Source organism: Aptenodytes patagonicus, chromosome 4 (assembly GCF_965638725.1).
Source record: "Aptenodytes patagonicus chromosome 4, bAptPat1.pri.cur, whole genome shotgun sequence".
Classification (NCBI taxonomy): Eukaryota; Metazoa; Chordata; class Aves; order Sphenisciformes; family Spheniscidae; genus Aptenodytes; species Aptenodytes patagonicus.
The window spans coordinates 67690684-67715738 of record NC_134952.1 but is presented as its reverse complement, the minus strand read 5'-3'; the positions used below and the strand labels follow the sequence as shown (position 1 = coordinate 67715738).

At 41.9% G+C, this 25055-nt stretch overlaps 1 protein-coding gene across 3 annotated transcripts in view; it reads right to left on the bottom strand.

Annotated features, from left to right (window-relative positions):
- Positions 1-20775, bottom strand: part of LRBA (LPS responsive beige-like anchor protein) — a 416017-nt gene extending 395242 nt beyond the window's left edge. For all 3 annotated transcript variants that reach the window (XM_076337080.1, XM_076337082.1, XM_076337081.1), the window contains exon 1: positions 20404-20775. In XM_076337080.1, coding sequence (XP_076193195.1) covers positions 20404-20640 — 237 coding nt within the window. In that variant the 5' untranslated portion in view covers positions 20641-20775. The remainder of the gene's footprint in view (positions 1-20403) is intronic.
- Between the last annotated feature and the right edge of the window lie 4280 nt (positions 20776-25055).

Sequence of the window (25055 nt, the reverse complement as noted above, 5' to 3'; positions counted from 1 at the left end):
TTCCTTCTGAAATTTATGATATAGCTGACTTTTTCCTATTTAGTATTTACTTAAGACTGAATTATGCAGTATGAGTGAAGCAGATTAACATTTTATCCACATTAAGCCCTCTTCAAGGGAATAAGTCTGTGGAGGCACCTGGGTGCCTCATGTATGACTACTTCAGCCATACAATTGTAGCATTCTTATTTTATACGTTGACATCACAACTTGAATATATTTATACTGTGAAATTGCAGCGTTACACACTTACTTTCAAAAAATCAAGATGTTTTGGGTTTTTTGTTTGTTTGGGTTTTTTAACACATGTAAACTGAAATACTGAAAAAAATCATTCAATTACCAACATTCGGGAAAATACAGTGACAGTGGATGGAAGATGAAAGGAAAAATAGTACAATTTTCTTCATGTATAATTTTTAAAAGGGGTGGGATTGTCTACTTTTTGTTTACTATTGACTCTTTCTGCAAAGCATTCAGCACAGAATACAACACTTGCTTAAGAAACCATTCTTATTTCAAGAGGAACCTAGAACTTACTTCATCCTTGTTGCCATTCACCTGTTTTCTTATATGTGCAATGCTGTCTTTGGCAACACTTTTACCTAAACACAGCTGGTCAATGACAGATCTGGAATATGAAAGGCTGCTGTGATACAGACACCATTATTCATAATTTGAGAAGCATCTAGATATAAAAATTTTAACTCTATCTTCTTTCCTTCCTCTCACGCAAATTTCGAGACGAGACAGGAAAGGGACTTATGGAACATGTTTATGTTCAGCACAACCAAATCCTAATGAAATGTTTAAGGAAATGTTCAGGAAGGAAAGCTAAAGTTATAGGAAGAAGAAATTCAAGTTACACTTACTTGTAACCTTATCAAAGTATAAAGCTAATGTCAATCATACCCTGACAAAATACTGTCAGCTAAAGTTTGTAACCTTTGTACAAAGCAATTTACAGACAATCCAGAAAAGAAAACAGCTTTCAGCATCTAGAATAATTCTAACAAACAAGCATTGTCAGTGTTGCAGTCAAAAAGAATTTTAGTAACTATTCTATTCCAGTGATTCTATCAACTCATTCAAAGATCCCTTTTTAGAATAAGGTGAACAAAGCTTTAAGAAGAAATCAAAATTACTTTAAACATAATTGCCAATCTACTCTATTGCTGAATCACAAGTATCTTGCTGAACGTCACCCACCATTCAAACTCAAAAGGTGTTCTCTTTTTGTTTTAAACACTTCCCATTAAGACAACTAACTAGAGTGCTGAGCGCTATATTCATCACCTAGTTTCTTAAACAGTCCATGTGCTGCTGCAGAAGTTTGGAGCTAATTTAGCTGTTTAACTCTGGAGACTGATACAACTCCTGACACCACTAGAATAAAGAACAATCATCACAGCGGTTCTCTCTCCTTCTGTATGTGGGCACTCCAGGCAAAGAAGAGAGGCTGCAGCAAAGAACAGCTAAAGCAATAACACAGTTCTTTACTGAGCAGAAAATACAGATGAAACAGACAGTAACAACATTCTCTCAGAGAAAACTTACCAGTGGCAATCACTTCATTGCCACCATAGTTCTGCACCGAGAGAACCAAAGAGGAAAGCCGTGGGTTATGGAAAATAAAGCTACAGATAAAAACTCCTCTCCACGGAAGACTCTTAAATTCCTAAAATATTACATACTCATTTGCTCAGCAACCATTTTTAACTTAACTGTGTTTATCCTCAGCATCTATTATACTACTTTAACTGTGTTACACATGGCACTACAGGTGGTGCTAAATGACTCCAGGTAATCAGAAGAATGCTCTTGTGAGATAATAACATTTAAGAAGTGATAAAATTAGATTTCTTTTCCTTATTATGTTCAGGTCCCATTTCTCACTGTGTTTAATACAAAACTAATTTCAGATCTATAGAGCAGTAACATGTTTGGAACCCAAAAATATGTGAATGAAGTCAGTCATATGAAAAACAATACTTTATAAGACTGTCAAAAATAAACTGAGAAATGGATCCATTTAAGGGAGAATTTTAAAGAGTTTTGTGGGGAGACAGGAGTAAATTTCTCTGCTTATACCTCCTATTACTCAAAAAATTAATAGTAGTTTTTATTCACACTGCATAAGAATGTTACATTTATGTTGAAATATGTAAATTGGATGATTTCATTTAACATGCATTTGGTCCATGAATCACCCTACTAGCATTAATTCTTTCCATCAAATCCACAAGTAGATTCCCGTAAATTTAAGATCACCACCCTAGGGGACAAGAGTTCTTAATTTTTTATAAATTACAAGCATTAGTCCAGTTACCAGTTTAAGGAGTTTGACACATTGGGAGTATATAGTATAAAAACTCTTGTTTCTAGCCTCAAATGGTAGTTGGCAGTAACCATGGCTATCACCATCTGCGGAGATGGCAGTGACAACAGCTGCACCCACAGCAAAGCAAGCCAGATACTTCAGGTTATAACACGTGTGCTTCCTTGGACATCATCTTTCGCACTTGGAGTTTGCTGCACAAAACCAGGCAACTTACAGATTTGTCCACAACGTATTTCTGCCTCAGCGAATGTTCAGGAACTCCAAAGAGCTCTAGCTGAAAATAATTACACATTTCTGACTTTAGATTTGAAAACCTGATAATTTTCATTTCTATCTTGAGATCTTCCTCCATTCAAAGCTGCTTCTTCAGTACATACATTCCAGAGAATTAGCAGATAAAATAGGAAAACAATTCCCACTGTCATTTTTAGGGCCTAGCACATAGGACCACCTCAGAATTTTCAACGTTTTCTTTAGTTGTTATTTGTATTGAAAAATAATTACTATTATTTCTACTGCTACGTGTTATTATTCACTTTTTTTAAATAAAAGAAACATTTTGCATTCATACAACTACTATTATTTGGTTTCAAGCAAGTATTGCATTGAAGTTCTAGCATGAATTGACTTCAGGTTTTAGGACACCCTGCTTCAGAAACTTCTGTCTGCAAAACATAGCCTGCCTCCTGCCTTTACAGAAACAAGCCTATCACGATACACTGTCAGTCACTAAGAACAGCTTTTGCATTCCTCTTTCATAACTAAGTACTATGTAACATAGTGGTTGGCAATGAGGTCTCAATATGTAAAGATGCTAAAACCTTCTCATCATTCACTGCAGTTAGCAGAAGGTTAACTTTAGGGGAGGAGATTGTTTCAACAAAACACAGAAGTTTCTCATCTTCCCAATAGATTTAAAAAAAAAAAAAAAGTAAGTTGTAGCTCCTCAGCCCCAAGTCTACCAGAGGATTTGAGTGTTTACAAATTTTCTGCAGTGAGAACTGCTGTTATGAGACAGGTCACAAGAAGATCAAGTCAAAATCCCAGACAACACAGCTTCATATTCCACTGTCTAAAGTTGTAGAACGATACCACCCTCGCTAGAGCTTTAATATCTATAACCTCATTTCAGGTGATCAATACAGACACACAGGTTGTCTTTAGAACACTAAGTTTAGCTCATTTGATAGTTTCTCAACTTCTAGTTTTCTCATTTGATAGTGCCATTACAGTTTTAAGACTTTAGTTCTTCATTCTAGTTTTCTCATTTGACAGTTTCACTTGTTACTTTCTTGTTTTTAAGCAGGTTTCTACTTTTTGCCATATACTCTGCCCCAGGAATTGGAAAACAAACATCTAAATTGCAACCTACATGTACCAAGTACCCCTCAGTGGATGTTTCATGACTTTAGCTAACAGCAGTGGAATCTTGGAATATAACCTTAAATATATTGACAGATTATCCTGAAATATATGGACAGATTATCTCATTATCATATCATCAGTAAATCATCCCACTTGCTTAAAACACAGGGAGACTAGAAGAGAAGACAACGAAAATCAGCCTTTCATAAGAAGGAAAGCTTGTTACTCTTTCAGAATGAGAACCCAGCTTCAGCTTTCTAGCTGCCTGCTACCAGCGATCCTGCTCTTACAACAGGCTTCGCAGTTGAAACAAAAGGCATTCCTTGCAGACAAGGTACAAGAAAGATGGATGCTGCTGCAATTTTATTATTTCATTCTAGTTTGTAAAGGTTGTGTGGCTATTTATTGGAAAAGTCATGTTCTGAGTTACAACATATACAATTAGAGCTTTAATTCAACATCAGACACCAAATTCAGAAAGGTACCAGCACAATTAGTTTACTGTTCTTTTTTGAAAAAAGATCAAGACTGACATGCTCGTGACTTCTAATTAGGAATTGTAGCTACCTGTGACTTCTAATTAGGATAATTTTTATGCTACAATATCTTTTGGTGAAACACAGGAAGACCAGTTTAGTAGGACAAGCACATTGAAAAAAATAAAAAGATAATTTTCTCAAAAACCAAATTAGTCTTTGTAATACAAATGCACGTATAATGCATAATTGACAACACTTTCAGTCATTTCCTGAAAGAACAGGTTGTTTCCAAGGAAGGTTGACCAGTTCCTTCTCTCAAGCTTCAAAAACTAAAATGGAAGATGAGGATCACTTCATTTACTAAACATTTCAAATTACGAAGATACTTCCATGTCTCTGCACATACAGTGAGGATGAAGAGTCCAATTCCCTAAAAAGGGCATTCTCCCTGTCTATGCAAAGTTGTCTTCAGTACTATTTGGAATTACAAAGAATACTCTGCTGCAGTAATATGGAGACAGTAGCAGAAGGCACACAGAGGCTACTATTGGCTCATGGAAGCAGTAAAGCTACCAAAGTTTTGAAAAATATGACAGGACTTCAGAATGAAACTTAAGTCAGGGTTTGAACCCTTTAAGTGCCACTGGAGTTACAGAAACAAGCACCCCAGCAGATAACAGGACACAGATAACATCCCAGATACCACTGGGATCAGGCTGTATCGTGGTAGGCCCTGCCTCCCTCTCTTCTCAGGAGTTGAGGCAACTGCAAAAGAAGGAAAGAGAAACATTAACAGAGCTACACACTATCCCATGAAGATGGCTGTAAGATGCCTGAATTGGATATGATTTTCTTCTTCCTTTTAAAGGCAAAAGGAGTTCAGGCTCCACAAAAAAACACAATGCAAGAAGCATAATGAGAAAGCTCTAGAGCCAAGTACTAAACAGTCTTAACTCTCCTTGATTTCCAAGTAGGAAGCATAGTGTAACCTGCTGGGCTGAGAAGTGGGAAGCCCAATACGATTGTCCTCCTTTTCTAGCTTCCAACTCCATCTCCTAGGCGGCTGACTCCACCCAGCAGAAAATACAATTTGCTGCTGCTTTGAAAGCAGCAAGAGTCTGTGTGTTTGAAGAGTTTGTCTGAACAAAGGCTGAACCCACACGTCTCTGGGGCACAGTACAATACAGTGGCTGCAAAAAATGAGTAGAACTTCAGAGAAAATCCTTGAAGATTTCTTAAAACAGAAGACGCCAGGTAATCTTAATGTATGAATCACTGACTCGAGAGCAACTTTTCAATTATTTTAACATCTTTTCTAGTTTTCATTTTAAAATCTTGAAATTCCATTTTGAGGAACCAAACTGATTCTTCCTCATTTTCAGAGCTTAATCCTGAAGATTTGTAATTTAACCCAAGTGATGCAGTCCAGTAGAAGTAAAGATGCCATTGACTTACATTTGGACCAGTTCACAGGGAGAAGAAAATGGACATTAACTTTCCAAATGTTTGTGCTAAATAGTTTATTTATGAACTCATAAAAGCGTTTGAAGCTCAAGCTTTTTATTGCCAACACTGAATCTCCATTGTGGATTGTAAGAACAAAAATGTGAAGACAGAACTTCTCATTGACTTATGCTGCCATTAGAACAAAGGAGCGATTGTGAAATATCTCTTGATGAAGCAGCACAGAAAGAACAGCCCAGGAGGAAGGTATCTTCCAACAGCAGTAACTGTTGCACACAGTTGCCTTGAGGCACTTTAGTTTGCATCACCCATCCAAAATTATCACTAGCTTCAGTTCTGCCAATTCTCTGCAGTCCTATACATGAATGCTTCCAAAGCAGGTAGCTCCTGTACAGTAGAAGTAGCTTTTTCTAGCCCTTTGCTACTCTTACAATCTTGTAGAAAAATCTGGACCTTCATTCCTCTTCCTAGGAAACTTAAATTTAACTAAATGTGCCGTATCAGTCATGACCACCTACGTGGAGCAAGTAAGACTTGATTCAGCCTGCAGAAACTTTGTTGCACCTAATGGATGAAAAGGAAAGAGCCCACACTGACTCTTCGGGGCCCTGCTGTGTTTACAGAATTAGCAAATAAAAATAACACTTTCTTCTCCTTGCTTTTATACCACCCATCTTTGATATGAAAATCATTCAAGCAAGAGGCATGAATATAGCTCAAAGAGGAGTATGCTACTTCATAAAACCAAATGCAGTGACTGTATAATTACCTTACTAGTTCACAGCACCAGAACATGGAACCACACCATACAGAGATCGTGACTACAGCATTACACATAACAAAGCACTGCCTGAAGACAAAAAAAAACATGCTTGGGTAACCAATATTTAATTAATACAGTTGCCATACATAGATTTCATTATTGTGTTTTCTTTGACACCACAGTTAATTTAATCAGAAACAGTTAGCTTGCATGCTGGTAATGGACAATAGCTCCTCTTGGCCAAACTATTAACATTTTTAAACAAAGGCATCTTGGCCTTCAAAATTCTGGATTACGTTTGAGGTTCAGGCATCTTTTAATATAGGAATTTGCACATACAATTACTGCAACTGAGAAATCCTTTACTCTGCTTTGATCCCTTCGTTATAGTGATCAATACCTGTTTTAAGAATCCATATGTGCTTTCAAGCATTTTCTCCAATGCACACGGTAAGATCACAGGCAAACCCATTTAGAGGTATCCTTGATAAACAAAACTCCTAGACAGAGCTGAGAAACAGAATTCTAACTACAACTCTAGCCTCATATATGTAAACAATAGATCTATAGGAAATATTAAAGCTGACTCTTAAAAGTTGTGAAATTGAGTACTCAGCTGGAAGAAGAATATAAATAATCATTTAAAGCTATTCACCTCCTTCCCCATATACCTACCTTTAACAGGAAACTGAAGCATCAAGATCACTTCCAACTCAGTGCTACAGAAGTCAAAAGCACTGCCAACCCACAGAAGACATACAGTAAGTGTATTCCAAAACTGAAGAGCTATTCCACAAAACAGGTGTCATGCACGCCAGAAAGTGGTCATTAAGCCTGCGTCTGACTAGTCCTATTGTCAGTAATATGCAACATTACTACACTGAAATGCACAGAAATATCCTGTTCAGGATGATACCGGGCTTCAGCTACAAGAGTAGGAACTTTAATAGGAAGAAGCCACGAAATTCTCGTTAAACCCTACATGTCAGTTAGCAACAGCTACAGGACTAATAGACAGTGTCACACTACAGAGCAAATGAAAACACAGATACTAAACAATACATGACATAGACAGCACAAGTCAAAATCCACTGCAATAATTCTCCCTCCCCCTGCCGCCAAATGTAAGTTTAGCTTAAATTTCTGGCACTCTTGTGTACTTCAAAGTGATTTTTTTTCCATAGAAATTAACACAGAATCACAGAATGGTTTGGGTTGGAAGGGACCTTAAAGATCATGTAGTTGCAGCCCCCCTGCCATGGGCAGGGACACCTTCCACTAGACCAGGTTGCTCAAAGCCCCATCCAACCTGGCCTTGAACACTTCCAGGCATGGGGCATCCACAGCTTCTCTGGGCAACCTGTTCCAGTGCCTCACCACCCTCACAGTGAAGAATTTCTTCCTTATATCTTCTCTAAATCTACCCTCTTTCAGTTTAAAACCGTTACCCCTCGTCCCATCACTACACTCCCTGATAAAGAGTCCCTCCCCATCTTTCCCGTAGGCCCCCTTCAGGTACTGGAAGGCTGCTGTAAGGTCTCCCCGGAGCCTTCCCTTCTCCAGGCTGAACAACCCCAACTCTCTCAGCCTGTCTTCATACAGCAGGTGCTCCAGCCCCCTGATCATCTTTGTGGCCCTCCTCTGGACTCACTCCAACAGGTCCATGTCTTTCTTACGCTGGGGGCCCCAGAGCTGAACACAGTACTCCAGGTGGGGTCTCACCAGAGCAGAGTAGAGGGGCAGAATCACCTCCCTCAACCTGCTGGTCACAATTCTTTTGATGCAGCCCAGGATGCTGGGCTGTGAGCGCACATTGTTGGCTCATATTCAGTTTTTTGTCCACCAATACCACTAAGTCCTTCTCCACAGGGCTGCTCTCAGTCCACTCATTGCCCAGCCTGTATCCATGTTTGGGATTGCCCTGACACAGATACAGGACCTTACACTTGGCCTTGTTGAACTTCATGAGGTTCGCACCAGCCCACCTCTCAAGCCTGTCAAGGTCTCTCTGGATGGTATCCCTTCCCTCTAGAGTAACTACCACACCACTCAGCTTGGTGTCATCGGCAAACTTGCTGAGGGTGCACTCAATCATTGAGTTGCCCATGGTTATTGAGTTATTGCCCATGTCATTGAGTTACTCACGGTTGCCCATGTCGCCAACGAAGATGTTAAACAGTTCCAGTCCCAACACTGACTCCTGATGGACACCACTTGTCACTGATCTCCACACGGACATCAAGCCATTGACCACAACTCTTTGAGTGCAACCATCCAGCCAATTTGTTATCCACCAGGTGGTCCACCCATCAAATCCATGTCTCTACATTTTAGAGACAAGGATGTTGTGCGGGACAGTGTCAAATGCTTTGCACAAGTCCAGGTAGACAATGTCAGTCGCTCTTCCCTTATCCACCAATGCTATAACCCCATCATAGAACGCCACCAAATTTGTCAGGCACGATTTGCCCTTAGTGAAGCCATGTTGGCTGTCAATCACCTCTCTGTTTTCCATGTGCCTTAGCATAGTTTCCAGAAGGATCTGCTCCATGATCTTGCTGGGTACAGCAGCAAGGCTGACTTTTTTCCCTTTTTAAAAATGGGGGTTATGTTTCCCCTTGTCCTGATTTCGGCTGGGACAGAGTTAATTTCCTTCCTAGTAGCTGGTACAGTGCTGTGTTTAGGGTTTAGTATGAGAATAATGTTGATAACACACCGATGTTTTAGTTGTTGCGAAGTAGTGCTTACACTAGTCAAGGACTTTTCAGCTTCCCATGCTCTACCAACTGAGAAGGCTGGAGGTGCACAAGAAGCTGGGAGGGGGCACAGCCAGGACAGCTGACCCAAACTGGCCAAAGGGATATTCCATACAATGTGACATCATGCTCAGTATATAAACTGGGGAAAGCTGGCCGGGGGGGCCGCTGGTTAGGGACTGGCTGGGCATCAGTCACCAGGTCGTGAGCAATTGCATCGTGCATCACTTGCTTTGTATATCCTATTGTTATTATTATTTTATTTCAATTATTAAACTGCTCTTATCTCAACCCACGAGTTTTCTCACTTTTACTCTTCCGATTCTCTCCCCCATCCCACCGGGGGGTGGGGAGTGAGCGAGCGGCTGTGCGGTGCTCAGTTGCCGGCTGAGATTAAACCACGACACCCCTTTTCCAGTCACTGGTAACTTCACCAGTCTGCCTCGACCTTTCTAATGTGATGGCCAGTGACAAGATCATGACATTTAGACAGTCAGGATTTGATTTTAAAAGTTTGAATTTGAAACAAATAGTTTATAATCAAGTTTTACTACAGCACAGTTACAGTGATTAAACTGAACTGTTCATTTGTGATGTTATTTTAGGACAATTTCTTTGGGCAGAGTTAAGTTGCTCCTCTAAAATTTTACCTCTACCTCTATTCATATGACTGGAATTGAAAGAGATCCCAACAACTCTTTGCACATCTAATTAAAAACCCCTACAGACATATCCATCTTTGAAGTGCTAAGAACAACAGCAAAGGCATCAAGATGAAGTTAGCTCTCAAGTAAAGCTTCAGTATTTTTTTTTCCCCAACTTTACTTTGTATCCAGTTTTCCAGGCTTCTCAATTTGCCACACAAAACCTAGCTGAGGGAAAGCCTGAACTGACAAGTTTCCTTGTTACAGTCACCTACATAGTCTGACAATATGAAAATTATTTTTCCCCTTTTTGGGGTGGGGGGGACAGACAATACACAACACTGACTTGTATCTAGAAGTGTTACATGACATTTTTTCAGCTTGCTCATGGCTTCTCTCAAGACAGGACACAGAAGTACTAAGCACACTCCTAAAACAAGACCTAGTTGGAAATAGGGATATCACTTTTCTGCAAAATGACAGCACCATCCAGAAGCAAGAAACCCAAGCTTCTGTCATCTAAATTCTATCTTTTTGAAATGTGTCTAACCAACCCTGGTGATCTTTCAGTCACCGGACAAACCCCTCCACCTGAAGATAATTCACCTTCCAGGAAGGAAATCAGGATTCTGTACACCATAAAGAAAACTTTACTACAGCCCTAATATGTGGGCAAGAAATCCATTGTCTTCCAGCTCCAAACCTTTCCTGTCATATATGAGTGACTGGAGAACGTTATTCAAACACCTTAACCACAAGGTCTGAGACTTGTTTCTTTCCGTGCCTTCTCTCCATACCTATGAATCTGGCATTCTTCACTGTGTATGAGCCTAGTCTTCTCAGAAGAGGCATTACGGCACCTAAATTATACACTGGAACCAAATCCTACAGTGTAACTAAGCTCCCATCAGGGGAGGGGGAGGGGGAAAGCTTGCAAGTTCTTTTCAATCAAGTTCACAACCAAAACTACAGACAAATCACATGCTTAGCTTCAACAAACACATTAGCAGGAGGCAGATGCTGACTGCACTGATAGTTTCCATTTGTTTATTTAACAGTCATGCACCATTACCAACATTAGTCATTTGGTTCCTATTCCCTCCCCTCCCCCCCCCCCCCCCCCCCCCGATTGCATTGTTTTAAGGCTTATCAGCAATTCTACTTCTGTAACATTAGCCATTTTTTTGAACTTATGTCTATGATTCCACATAAAGAAACTTTTTTTGGGGGGCGGGGTTTAAGCACTACTTGATTCCAAGGTCCACCTGAATCGTTAATAATTCTTAAAAAAAACAATTGTCATTAGGAACACAGTTTTAATCCCAAGAAGTGCAACCAGCATAACCTAAAGACTTCTCTAATAATAGAGTACTAAAACTTAAAAGTTGCAGGATCTGCAAAGCCTTTATTCAGCAATTCTACAGCAACAGGGTTTACCTTATTCTACCAAACAGTTCCCCACCCATCCCCATCCCAATCATATTTGGGAAAGCAACCAGTACAATTCCCACCCAAATCTGCATAGTTTGATAAAGGAACCAATTTGTGAGAGGTTTATCAAGCAACCAGTCAGCATCCTGGACTCTATAATCACATACTTCCCAGTCTACTGTAAGATGCTACTGGTTCTCTTGCTGCGAGAAATTGCTCTCCCACTGCAGTGACCCCCTTATCGGCTGCTTACTGGTGCCTCTAGCGTTTCAGCATTCCCAAACAAGAGAATAAATAAGCTACACGTCACCCTATGCACTGTTACAGTTACTGTTTTACAGGGCTAGTCCAGTATAAAACTAGAAATTTGGAGTATCTAAGTGGGGCAAATAGAATGGACTTCATTTCATTAATTTATTTCTGTAACTTCTGTCCACACCACAGAGAACAACTGTTGATGGCAAAGGGGGGAGGCGGGAGGGGTTGACACGAACACACATAACACACTTCCATAGAACAGATGAGTCCTAAGTGGTTACTCTGGTTTTGATTTTCAGTTGCAAAGGAAAGCTAACCCAGTAGCTCTTTAAGTGTTGCTTTCTTCAGTTGCATCAACAAAATAGACCAGGTTTTTGCCTGAACAACTCACTTCCAGCTTTTCAGTCACACCAAAAATAATCTGAATTTGCTGTATAGTGCATATGAAATTTTTTGGCTAGATGTATGTAGAATACAAAAACATCAACAGAACTACTCATATGCAGGCTGCAGTAAAGAGACTTGCAGCCCAAACTCGCAAAGCACTTTACAGAAGGCAACAGAGCACATCCTATTCCCACTAGCTATTCTCATTTAAATATCATCTCAAGGCAGCTATTAACAAGAAAATCATGCCTGGGATGTACCTGCTCCCAGCTCCCCAGTTATTACTAGAGGAATCCAGTGCAATGGAAGGCGTTAAGTTTTCTTCTCCACAAATTAGTTTCTATTTAGAAACTACTTATGTCTATTTGTGAAGCTTTGGAGTCTAAAGCACCGCAGCAGTGCAAGCTCTTCACAAATTACAAGCAGCTTCCAGTATCAGCACAAAGACTACAGTGTCTCAGGAAAAGGTACAACTGCAACTCATGCAGCATCATTATTTAGCGAATTTGATTACAGCAGTTGTGCAAGGATGCCTCTCGATTGCTATCTGCTCTAAATATGGAGCACTGCATACTGGAAACTACAGTCTCCACTGGCCACACGTGGTATTAAAAAAAGCAGGTGGCAATAGTATCCTGTTTTATGCAAATTAATTAGAGCCCTCAGATTCCTGGCAAATGGCCGGAGCTCCCAAAGTCTGAAGGTTTCCCAGAGGGAAAAAAAAAAATGACCAACCTAGTTTTTGGACAGGCAATAATATGCTCTAGGATACCAAGTCTAACAGAAAAATCCAGAATTAAAGCAGAAATGTAATCTAAATTAGGACATTAGTAATTAGGTCAAGCTAATACCAAAAACCATCACGCAAAACGTTATGAAGAGGCCAGCAAGGCCTCTAGGGGCTGGGGAAGACACTTGAATGGCAGAAAGTTAGCTAACTGTAATTAGTGATTACGAACAAAAACTTTCTTCCAGATTGACCCATTTGAAATAAAAAGAAATTCTGTAGAAAGATATGCATAAATTTAATGCATGCAAGACTGAATTTGACAGAAAAGATTCTTAAAGGGTTTTATACACAGAAACACCGAAGGTAGCAAGTAGCTATTTCACATCCAATGACTAAACTGTAGAGCTTATTTAATCTGTGCAACAAATTAAAGCTTCATCCTTAAGGTTCATAAAAAGCTTCATGACCGCATAAAGACAGAAGCTATAAATGCTTTAAGTTACCAACTTATCTAGTAAAAAAAAAAAAAGTCAGAACACCATGTCAAGTGGGATACAGTTCAGAATGACTGCAGGTTCCCCAATAGGCAGTAAAACAAATATACAGATAGTGAAAGAAACCATAGAGAAAGTTAATTTTTATCTTTCATCAGACTTAAAATCTTAACACAAAAAAAAAAAATCACATTTGATTTTCAGAAGACTGGGACTTCTCAGCAAGCTTCAGCATCTGAATGTACAATTGACTAGCCACCGAGTACTGAACACCGTACCAAACCCACACTGCCTTAAAAAAGAATTAAGCAAATACCTCATCTCTGATTTTCCTCAACCTCCAGTATTCGTCCAATACAGCCACTTCAAAAAACTTCTCTTTACTCACAGTCCTCTTGAATCTGCACACTTTGGTTCATCCCTCCAATAATCTCTTTCAACAGACATGAATAATTATCTATTTTTATCTCACTCTGCAATGTCCAGCCTTTGTAGCAACCTTGACATGCCATCCACCTATTTCCCTGATGCTTTTGACTAATTTAATTCTATTCCCTAATCCGCAAATGCTTTTCCTGAGCCAGTCCATACGGCCACTACATTACTGTGCTATCTGCACTAGTGAGTCAGGCCAATGGTCCATCTAGCCCAGTATTGTCTGACAGAGGTGATACAAAACACTACTTAGAGAGAGCAAAGCAACCACAATAGATATCTGACTCTCTCTCCTTTGTTACAGGACACCAACTAGAAAAATCTGTCATTGAACTGATGCGCTACCCTCTAAAGGGGAATTCTAAAGTATGCTATGAACACATTTTAAACAGGCTTACTTGTAGAATGGACTGCTGATTAAAAATTGTCTATCAAATATTGCACTATTAAGACATGATATATGTAAATGCCTGGTTCAGCCTTGCTTTTTTAGCTTTATTTTAGGTTTGCACAGAGCCTACTAATGGCAGTACAGGATGCCAACACTTCTGGATAACACAGAGCGCATGTCATTCACAGGCTTTCACAGACACTTGAAACTTCAGATTGGTCATGAGAAGCTATAAAAATTGGCCAGTTAGAGGAAGAGTGAGAAAAACTGAACATTTTCCTGTATGGTCTTAAGATTTTGTCATCCTACAGTGTGTTTTAAGTTGCAATCACAGAAATGAGTTGATACCACAGCCAAAGTACAAATCAGCTCCTCTTCAGAGTCTAGACAATTTTCTTCTAAATCATCAGCATGTCTAATTCAAAACTGTCATTACCATCTCACCTACTACATTCCACGTCTTTCTCAACTGACCACAAAATTTCCCTAAATTCCTACACTTACTACGTAGGGTGATATTTCCACTAACTACAAAGTAATGTCCAAGTTGCGTCAATACCTGAAAAAAACCCAGTACACATCACTTCAATAATAAGCGTATCCATAACTACTCAGAATACATTCTAACAAGATGGAGGTCTGTAATTCTTATTTTAAGTGAAGGACAAGTGACTCCCATTACTCAACAATTTTTAACTAGGTAAAGTCTGGTGAAAGACATCTCTCAGCTTCATTTAGTCAGCTAAACTTACCAAAATCATCTTTTACTGTTACCAGATCCCAAATTAGATGTCTTCAAAAGCATGAAGATGACTTGGAATCAGGGAGTCTAAATTTATTCATCAAACTGGGCACAAGCCTCCCACTGTGAAGGGGCCAGCAAGAAGTAAGTTGGAATCTGATGTATTTTATAAAAAGGACATTGAGACAGACTTGGAAGCATTACAGATCTTTTGCTGAATTCCACTCATTCACCAAGAGTAAAACCATGCATGATCACTAAGGCAGCTGACTGTCCAATTTACTATGATTTAAAAAAATAAAACTACAACCTTGACCCAGCTAAAGCCACAGACTTACCTTATCATCTATACTGTAAATGGACAGAAGTGACTGAACTAGGACAACTGTAGCCAGAGGTGTACTTACTGGGAACCTACTAGGGAAGACTGCATATATTAAGAAATGCACAATATTCAGTGATGCTCTAGAAACTATTTGGTTACTCTCACTTTTCATCAGCAGCGATAAGTTTATATAGAAAATAAATCCTAGCATTCTTGAAAAACATACAGTAAGGTAATGAAAACAATGCATAGTTATGAAGACATTTATGGTGCATTTTTACTACTGTAATACATTTAATTCTATCAGCATTAAGCTTTGGTGTTTTCTACAAGAAGGTACATGCAAAAAGAGTCTGTGACCAGAGATGAAAAAAGGGGAATTTCTACTTCATAAAATCCATTGTACTAGTGTTTCAGAAGCATTCATACCAAATTAGAAACCTGTTGTATCAGCAAGTGATGCCATTAGCTTTCAATATGAATAACAATAAAGAGTTTATAGTGCAGGAACCATAGCAATGGAGACATGACAAAAAGAGCAGAGGGCACATGAGCAGAAGACAAACCAGTGGCAGTCCTGAAATTTATCTCAGGTTTGTTCTATAAAACAAGCCAAGTGGGGTTAGGGAAGAAGGACAGTTTTAAAAGAAGAAACAAGGAAAGTAAACAGTAAGAATTTTAAAAAGTTACATTGGTTTTTGTTTGTGGTTTTAGTAAAGTCTGGCAGAAGTGAGAGAGGTGACAAATTAAGTTTTTAAAGTAATTTTAGTCTTTGCTCCTCAGATCTCATTATTTTTCCTCCAAAAGGTGACAAAAACTAAGATTTCTTTCTCATTTGCACTTCGTCACTAGGGGACTCTTGGTGAGGACCTCATAATCCATGACCAGAATCAGAAGCAACAGCACATTCTCCTTACCAAAGAGACAGACAGAACATTAAAAAAAAAGTCTTTGCAACACAGACCGGGGGGGGAGGGGGGAAGGAACAGAAACAAATAACTGAATCTATATTGTAGTCAATAGAACAATTAGAAGTGCTAAAGCTTTTTAAAACAAAATTGGCTTAGAGCAAGGCATGGCATTTCTTTAGAGAAGACCAGAAAGTCTAGAATATCTGTTGTCTCTATACACTAGTTGACTTGAGACCTAAGTAAATTCCGGCATGAAGTCCCCAAACTGAATTATACCAACACCACAGAGAAAGACACTAGTTGTACAGTCATCTGCTTGAAGCATAGCAGAATTTTGCCAGAACATCCATTTCCCACTGCAAGCCTAATAACGCAGCATAGTTAAGCCCTGCACATACAGCATTCATTATGAACAAAACACTTTTCAGTGAGAGCCCTTTAGCTACTGAAAGACAAGGATATCCAATGACCTAAGTTTTATAAACAAGAAACTTGCAATAACTTGGAAATAAGACAACATTGACATATGATACAAGAAAAGCCCAGTTAGAACGGAGTAGACCAGAAGCTCCACCCAGAACTTTAATCTAGAAAAGATCTTGCAGGACCTCCTATATTTCCAATGCAAGTTGTATAGCCTTCAGAACAGAATTCGTTCTCTACATCTGAAAACTTCAGATCCTAAAAATCTTCTTTGACACTAGTAGCACAGTACTGTAACTAACTTTTATATATATATATATGTTTTTAAGTTTTGCCAATTGCTGAATTATTTCTACTACTCTATCTGAAAGTTTCTTCATTAGTAGGAGGTCAACTTGTCTTTCTGTTTTACTATGAAAAACACATAGCTATTTTAAGTTAGTAACAGATCCCACTGTAAATAATTTATTTTTCCATTCTATCATCTTCTCCTACCAGGAGGTTTTTTATTTTAATAAACTAAGGGTGGGGGGGGGGCGGCGGCAGGGAGCAGATATGAGGTAATGAACAGGAATTCACCTGATTTGTATACAAAGGAAATTCAAGGAGTTATTGCTGCCCAAGGTCAATTAAAAATATAATTCACAATGCACAAGCAATATATATCCATAGTTTAGCTTACTGTCTGTCAGAAAAGTAACAGAACAGATTAATACTTGAACAAGAATGTGCTTTCAAAGTTTTTCACAGAATAATAAGCTTCTCTAAAGTCAGTATTTTCCTTCTCAATTTTAAGAAGTGCTGAAATACACAAAGCCATATCTAACATGGGCTGGAAAACTAGGTTCGCAGAGAATACTGACCAAAACAAAGCAGGTAAGTTTGAATATTTCTAAGAGTAGAATTTCCAAAGACAATAAAATGAGACTACTAGTTTTATGATGCATGCTAGAGGTGAGCTCACTAAGCACTCTGTTATACTGCTGGACAGAGAAAATGTTATACGTGGTTCTCAGCTCCAAGATCCAACACTGCTGGGCTGAACAAGTTATTTGCTCAAGTAATCAGGACTACAGAAGCTTAAATTTCTTCAATAAGCAGCAGGTCAATTACTGTGCACTTCAGATTTTTGACCTTCTGAGTCCTTCACATATAAAGCATGACTATCTCTTAAATCCTTAAAGATGAGGAACATCAAGACAGCACTTTGGGCTTCTCTTGACTCTCCATCACAAAGAAATCCACCATAACCTCCATAGGCTACAGCAAGCTTGAAGAGTATAATTAAGAGCAATATTTGCTCAAGAAATAAAAATTAGGTCAGCTAAGCTCCCTTTCTAAAAAATAAACCCTTCATGTTTGAGGGTGGGTATGCTATGAAGAATAAGGATGTAAAAACACCTTTCGACACAGATTTGCCCAGCCCTCCTCCCACTCTGGTCTAAAGACGTCTCACTTCAGTGATAAAAAAATCCCCCAAATACCGTATGTCTCCTCCTTTCAAAGTACAAGAAGCGAGCTAGCTGATTTCTGATAACACTGCTGAGGTAGTGCAGTTATGAGTCACCAAACTGAATGAAACCCAATAGGAGGGGATATGTTTGGCTTAACCCCATTAGTAACAACAGATCACAGCATGATTTTCATACCCCCAATTTAACCTGCACACACGAGTAAACTCTGGGAAACAAGCTACCAGAAAAGCCATAGCTAAGAATCACTTTTTCATATAAAAGTTAAATCTTTTCTGCATACACGCATAGAAAAGTAAGTACACCATTGCTAACCAATACTTCACATGCCTTAAATTCTGATTAGTGCGATTTCAGAGGTATTAATCAACAAAACGAAGAGGTCACAGCTAACGACTGAATGGAGGCAGAATTCAATGACAGATGGATGAGTATTGCTTTGTAGGGAGACTTCATATCCCAGAAAGCTATATTAAAAAGTCAGCTTAACAGGTTTTACAAAAAAAAAAAAAAAAAAAATCCAGAAAATAGATGCCTTCCGTAACAAAAACTATGAGTTTGTTGGCTGGTCTCATTTTTTAAGCATTCCAGTTTTAATACAACCACAGAACAGTAGTCACCAGTAGTTGATATGTTTTCCCAGGACTCAGAGAAACCAGGGGACCTATTTGTTTTGATATTGCCCAAAAATTTGGATTTTGTTCTCACATAATCCAGGTGAAGTGTCCTTACTACCTAACCATTGGTTGTTTCATGATAGCTGTCAACTGACTACTACTGCTCTGATAAAACAACATGGTGCAGGAACATGAACTTTAGCCTCCCACATCGTAGCAGGTGTGCTGGAATGGTTGGGGAATCTTCTCAGAGAGGTCAGGGACGTTGTTTCACTTGCAGAAAAAGTGAAAACACAGTTTCAAAAATTTCCAGGGCCAGAAACTCTCTCCTACTTCTATTTGGGAAATGAAGATCCAGGAGAATGCAGTCCACAGGTCAAATTCTCCAGACCTCTTAAATCAAAAATCAAGGATTCTCTGAATCAAGCTGAATTTTTCATTCCTCTCTTGTCCAAAATGGAGCAGAAAAGGAATCCCAGGATCAAGGAACTTTTACACTTTTAATTATTCTGCTGAACCTCTTTCCACTGCTGCCATAAAATACACCTCCAGTACACCACTCAAAAGACCATGCTAGAAACAAAGTAAAATTTAACACACTCATGAAGAATTTCCCCTCACACAAGTGTCCTAAATCATAAACTATTTAACAGAATTCCCTTTTGAACCTCATGTCCATGTATCTGAGCACTGGCTTTTGTCAAGGACAATTGTCAAGTGGATTCTAAGTAACTTAAATAATTTTCTCATACTTGAAGCATCCATGAAACCTCTGATCTGCAATTCCTCTGTATCGAGACTTTCATCCAAACAATTTAGAGCATTACATTCTGTTAATACGAAAATATTCAAAAAAATAAACATTTATCATAACCCAAGAAGATCAGAAAACGTTAAACAGACACAGCACACATATTTAGTGACAATTAAAACTTGCATGTAGCAAAGAATACTACTAACAAAATAACTGAAATGCAAATAGCATTTAAAAAACAGTATGCCTTTTGCGTCAACTTTCCTTGTTACTGAGCTTTATACTATTACATGTTCTCACTTCCTGGTTTGTCAGAAACCACAGTGTTTTAAAGTCAAAGGTGCACACTAAAAGGAAGAAGGAGGAACGATGAGTATTTTTAGAGATGTTTTGAGACCTCTGATAATAGCAGAGTATCTCTGTAAACTTAAAGACAGTTTTTCTCCTAATGTTTGGTCTCCTTTAGCAAGCAAACATTAACAACTAGTCTAATTGTTTTAAATGTGGCCCAAGAAGTTCAACAGTATATATTATGTTTGCAGCTTCGACAGGAAAAGTTGTATCCTCAATATTTAGTGAGATCTGTTATGAAGTATTAAATACATCCATACTGTATTCAAAAAATAGCAGTTGACTACCTAATTAATAAAAAAAAGGACATTGAAACCATGTTCTACTCTTCCCAATAAGGAGACTAAGTAAAGCATTTGAATTAACTGCTCCCTGACACCCCTGTCTGCAGGGGATGCCCTGCAGACAGAACATGAAAGTTCCGCCTACTTCCAAAGCAAATGGGAAGCAAAAAGGGACATAAACACCTTCATGAGAAAAGTTGTTTTGACTTAAAATAACAACGTGTGTGTTTTGATGACAGTTTGAGTTACTAAATCAACATTTAACTTTCTTGTTGAGTACAACTGTTGAATGTTTAAACATAACAATATGCTCCTCAGTTCCAAATAAAGCAACAATTTGTCTGAGGCAAACTAAGGAGGATGCTGTTTAGAGTTGTTTCAAGTTTAAATGTATATATAGAGGCTCATATGGTTTATTTGCAGCTTTTGTGATCCATAAGTAAAAAGAACCTAGCCGAAATCTAGTATGGTGAAAGTGTAAACATGTAAAAAAATACTGACAGAAAAATAACATCAAAAAGCATGGGATTCTTCTGCATGCATATGCTGCTCTTTTCTCTCATGCCCAAAAAGGCAATCAACTTACCAGATTAAACACAGTTTCGACTATGTCTCTGTTGGACACCTGACCAACTTCCACCAGTCCTGTCAGCACAGCAAATTTCATCTTGATCCCTCGGATGGGGACTCCTGGATTCAAAGGCTGCAACACACTTCCCCCTTCAGCAGCATTTCCTTCTTTTCCCGCTCCTCCTCCACTACCTCCTCCTCCTCCTCCATCATCACCTGTTGGCTGAACAACTTGTTTGTCTTCACTCGCCATGGCTAGTTCACTTCAGGTTACGACTTGAAGCGCCAGCGGCACGCTCGCCGCTCCGGGAAGAAGGAGCGACTTGGGCTCCCGGGAAGGTAACCGGCGGCCCACTCCTCCCCGTCAGCTCCGGCTCCTGAGGAAACCCGCGCCCGGCGGGGGAGGGAGGGAGGGAGGACGCGCCCTCGGAGTCCCAGCTTTCTCCTCAGCAGCAGGCGTCTGTCAGCAGCTCTCTGCCCTACGGCAGGTATTTACAGCCCTGAAGGACAACACGAGATCTTTTTCAATTCGCGGAGAGTCAGGCGCTCCCCACAAGCCCGAGGGTCCCACCTCCAGCCAGCGGCCCCCGTTCCCTGCCCCGCGCCGGGGAGGCGGCAACGGCCGCCGCAGGAGCGCTCACGCCTCTCCCCGCGGAAGTCCTCGCTCCCCCGCAGACCCGCCGCACGGTGAGAGCCGCGCTCCGAACACGGTCGTGAGGGGTTTAATTTTTATTTTTTTTTCTTCAAGGGAATACGCTCCTCCTTCCCGCCCGGCTTCTTGTCTGCCGCGTCTCCGGCTCCTGCCCTTGTACCGCCGCCGCCCCGGCTGCCGGCGCGGGCAGGTGCAGTGACCCGCCGCCGAGCAAGTTCGCACTCACCGCTCGCTGCCCGGCGCCGCCGCGGAGGGGGCGCGGGCTGCCCTGACGCCCGGCTCCGGGGCCGGGAGGCGGCTGCTCTGTCCCGCTCGCCGGCTGCGGAAGGCGGGCTGCGCAGCGCCGGCCGCCGCTCTCTCCGAAAGGCGCCTGAAGTTTCAGCCGTTGCCGCTTCACGCCGCCGTCTCGATTAGCCCCATCTCTTCCTGCCGACGCTGCCGCTCTCTGCCGCCATGACAGCGCTGAGCCCCCGGAGCGCTGCCGGGCGAGGAGCCGTGCGCCTGCGCGGCCGGGCGCGGGCGGGGCGGGCCGCCGCCGCGCGGGGCGGGCGCCGCCGGCTCGCGCACGCCCAGGTGCGCCCAGGTGCGCCAGGTGAGCGGCGCACGCGCCCGCGCGGGGCGAGGGCGGGAGAAGGGAGGTGTGGGAGCCGCGCGCCCGGAGCGGTGGCGAGGCGGGAGCGCTCCGTCCTCTCCCCTGCGCCTCACGAACTGCTTCAGCCCCGCCGCTCCGTCCCCCCCCGCCTCGCCTCCTCGGGGGGCGCCTTCGGTGAGGCTACTCACCTGTGGAGATTCATTGCCTGTGGGGACCCGGCTGGTCCTAACGCTGTGTACGACAACTTGTCCCAAACTTTATTGGACTGTTCTGTAACTGTTTGAAGTCTACCGTTCCTGAAGCAATTTTTCTTTTGGGGGGTGTTTGTTTGGGTTTTTTTAAGAATAAAAGAAACCATACGCGATCGGCAGAACCGTCGTGCAGGAACGAAACTAACTGCGCGCTCTGCGTTCACGGCCCCAAACCGGAGGAAAACCGCAAGCGGGCGGCACAGCAGGTAGCGCCTTTGCAGGAGGAGGGAGAGGAGGTTTAAAGGCTCCCGCTACAGCTCATGCCGCCGCAGGGGGGGGGGAGCGGAGCGGCGGGGCGCCCCCCCGCGCCCCGTCAGTAGCGATCCTGGGGTGGCGGGTGAGCCGCTCCCCCACCCTAACCTCCAGCCTGGGCGGGCGTCCTTCGTCCTTCTCCTCCTCCAGGCGCTGCTCTCCGAGGAGCGCAAGGGGGCGAGAATATAGGTCACGCGAGACGCCGCCCAGATTTGACGAACTGAGGTAAAGGGGTGCAAGAGGAGGGAGGAAAACTCCCTCCCTTCTTTCAGGTTAAAAGTCTTTGAAGGTAACGCTGGTTGCTTCGGGTTGACGTCGGAGGCAACTCGGTTTACTGAAGGGCTTGCGGCGTCCCCAGGGCTTGCCCCCGAGGAGGCGTTTCGGGGGCCGCACTCCCTGGGCTGGCCGGTGGCGGTGGCTTGGAGGGGGTTCCTCTCAGCAACATGGTTTCTCGGCGGCCTGGCGAGAAGAGGCGCTCCCGTCAAAGCCCAACAGGGCCGGCCCGGGGTCCGACGCGGCCCCTTCGAGCCGCCGGAGGGCTGGTGTCACACCCGGGCGGCGGTCCCGCGCTCAAAACGCCCTCCCGGTCCCAGCGAAGGGGGCGGCAATGTTTAAAAACCGGCGCCCCTCAACCCCCACCGAGTACCGAAGTCCGCTGGCAGGGGGGCCGTGTGCCGAAGTGGGGCGGTCTCCTCCCCGACGGGCGGGCGGAGGCGCGGCCTGCCCGCCCCGCCCTGCCCTCCCCACCCCTCGGCCGGGCTCCCGCGCCGCGGGGTGGCCATTTCCAGCGGGTAACTGTTCGGTAAGCGGTTGCGGTAACTCCCTTCCGCTCGCCCAGCGGCGGGTCGGGGGGCCACGGGCGAAGGGGGATTTCCCGCCAAGCGGTCGTGGCCTGCGCGAGCGGCGGCCGTTGCTCGGTCGGGGGCGGCCGTGGCCGTCAGAAGGGAGCGGACGAGCTGAGGTGGTGGGGGCGGCCGGGCAACGCGGAGCGAGCCTGTGACTACCTCTGGACGGAGGGGAGGGCCGGGCGGGTTGGGCCCGGCCCCGAGGTGCCCCTCTTGGCACCGCTGCTGCTCCGCGCCGCCCCGGGCGCCGTTCCCGCAGCACCTGCCTCCTCAAATCCCGCTCTTCCCTTGTCGCTCTGTCCCGCTTCTGCCGGGACGTGCCGTGAAGGTGAGCTACTAATACCGACAAAATCGCATCTGAAAATAAGTTGGATGTGCGCTACGAAAGGAGAGTCACGTTTTTAAACGTGGGGACCAGTCCCTGGATGCAGTAACTGTAGCTGCCATTGTGTGCATACGTTTGCACATGCAAATTGTTAGCTAAATATCCCATTGGTAACCTCCACGTAAAACTGCGGGTCCTGCTTCCTGGTAGTTGTAAAGCACGAGAATTGGTGCCCTTTCTGTGCTTCCTTCTAAGGTGACTTGAGCTACAAATACAGGTGTATGTTATCTCGGATGCAAGGAACCTTTTGTTTGACGTTTTAATATAAATATATGTACATTTTAGCACTTCACAAATATGCTTAACATCCTCTGTGATATGTAAAAAGCTGTCATTTATGTAATTCTGTGGAGGGAAAGGGAATGAATCTTTAAATCGGTAAAAATTTCAGTGTTTTGAAATCTGACTCTAGTGAAACTCCAAAGAGGCCAACAGGTGTTTTGTCTGGGAAATAAAAATTGCACCTTATTCTTGATATTGCACCATGTTTGGGACAGAATTGTTTGCATGTACGCCTCCCTGACTGTGTTTACACAAAAAAAGTACAAACAAAATCAAACCACAGTTTTTCTGGAAAATGGCTTTTTAAAGTGACGTGCAATGTTCCTGATAAGCATGCTAAAGAAGATTGTAATTATTAGATATTAACTATTATTCTAACTGGGTATATTATTATTATTAAATAATAGTTTAACTTGTCTGTGGCCTGATTTGGGAATGCCATAATTTGTGTGTGTTGGTATCAAATTTCCAATGGGTTTTGGGCAAAAAATAAACGACACTCTGGAACATGTTCTATTATAATGCTTGTTCCATTCCCTTCCTACATAATTTTCTTACATTGTTACATTTATCTATAAAATGTGTGTCAAGACTAGAGTATTTCATAGCTGCTTTCCTGTTTGAATTTCCAAGTCCTAAGAAAGGAGTACGGTCCTTTTTTTCCTTTCTTTCCTCGTCTCCCTTAGTTACATACATACATTATTACGAACAGATGATAATCTCTAATTTGAGTAGCAAACATCTGCAGTTTCTTCGTCAAAATTAGAAATGTTTAGAACTGTAATGCTGACACATTCAGTCTCTACGAAGCTACAGTGAGCTTGTATGGTTATACACATGCTGTGTAATCTTGACATTTTAATCTTAGAGTTTCCTGATGCCAGCGTTTCTTATGCATGTTTTAGATTTCTCACATCTATTGCTTGATCAATTTCCTGTCTTTCTATGAGTCACCTGTAGTTTCCTAAAGTATTTTCTTCCCTCTTGTAAGGAAGATAGAATTTTTATTTGAGCCTTTAAACGGGCTAAATACACATTTTTGCACATCAGTTTTACCTGCCTGCTTTTAAGTATTGCCTGCCTCCACGGTTGGCCTTTATCTTTAAGCTCTGCATCAGGCTGTCCGCCACCAGACAAAAGCAGAAATTAAATAACATTTGGAATTTTTTCTGTACCTAGTGACTTGGAGTATGAGTGCTATTTGTGGCCTCTCCTGTTATCTGTGTAGAATACAACATTTGTTGTTAATCTTTTTCTGCTTTCTTCTTTGTTTTAATATCACATTAGAAACAAAATAAATAAAAGAAAATGGATTGCTAAAATCCAGCTTAATGGATTTCAGATGTTTTCATACTCTAATAGCCAGCAAATCCAGTTTGCCAGTGAAGACAGCACTGTCACGTTGAATC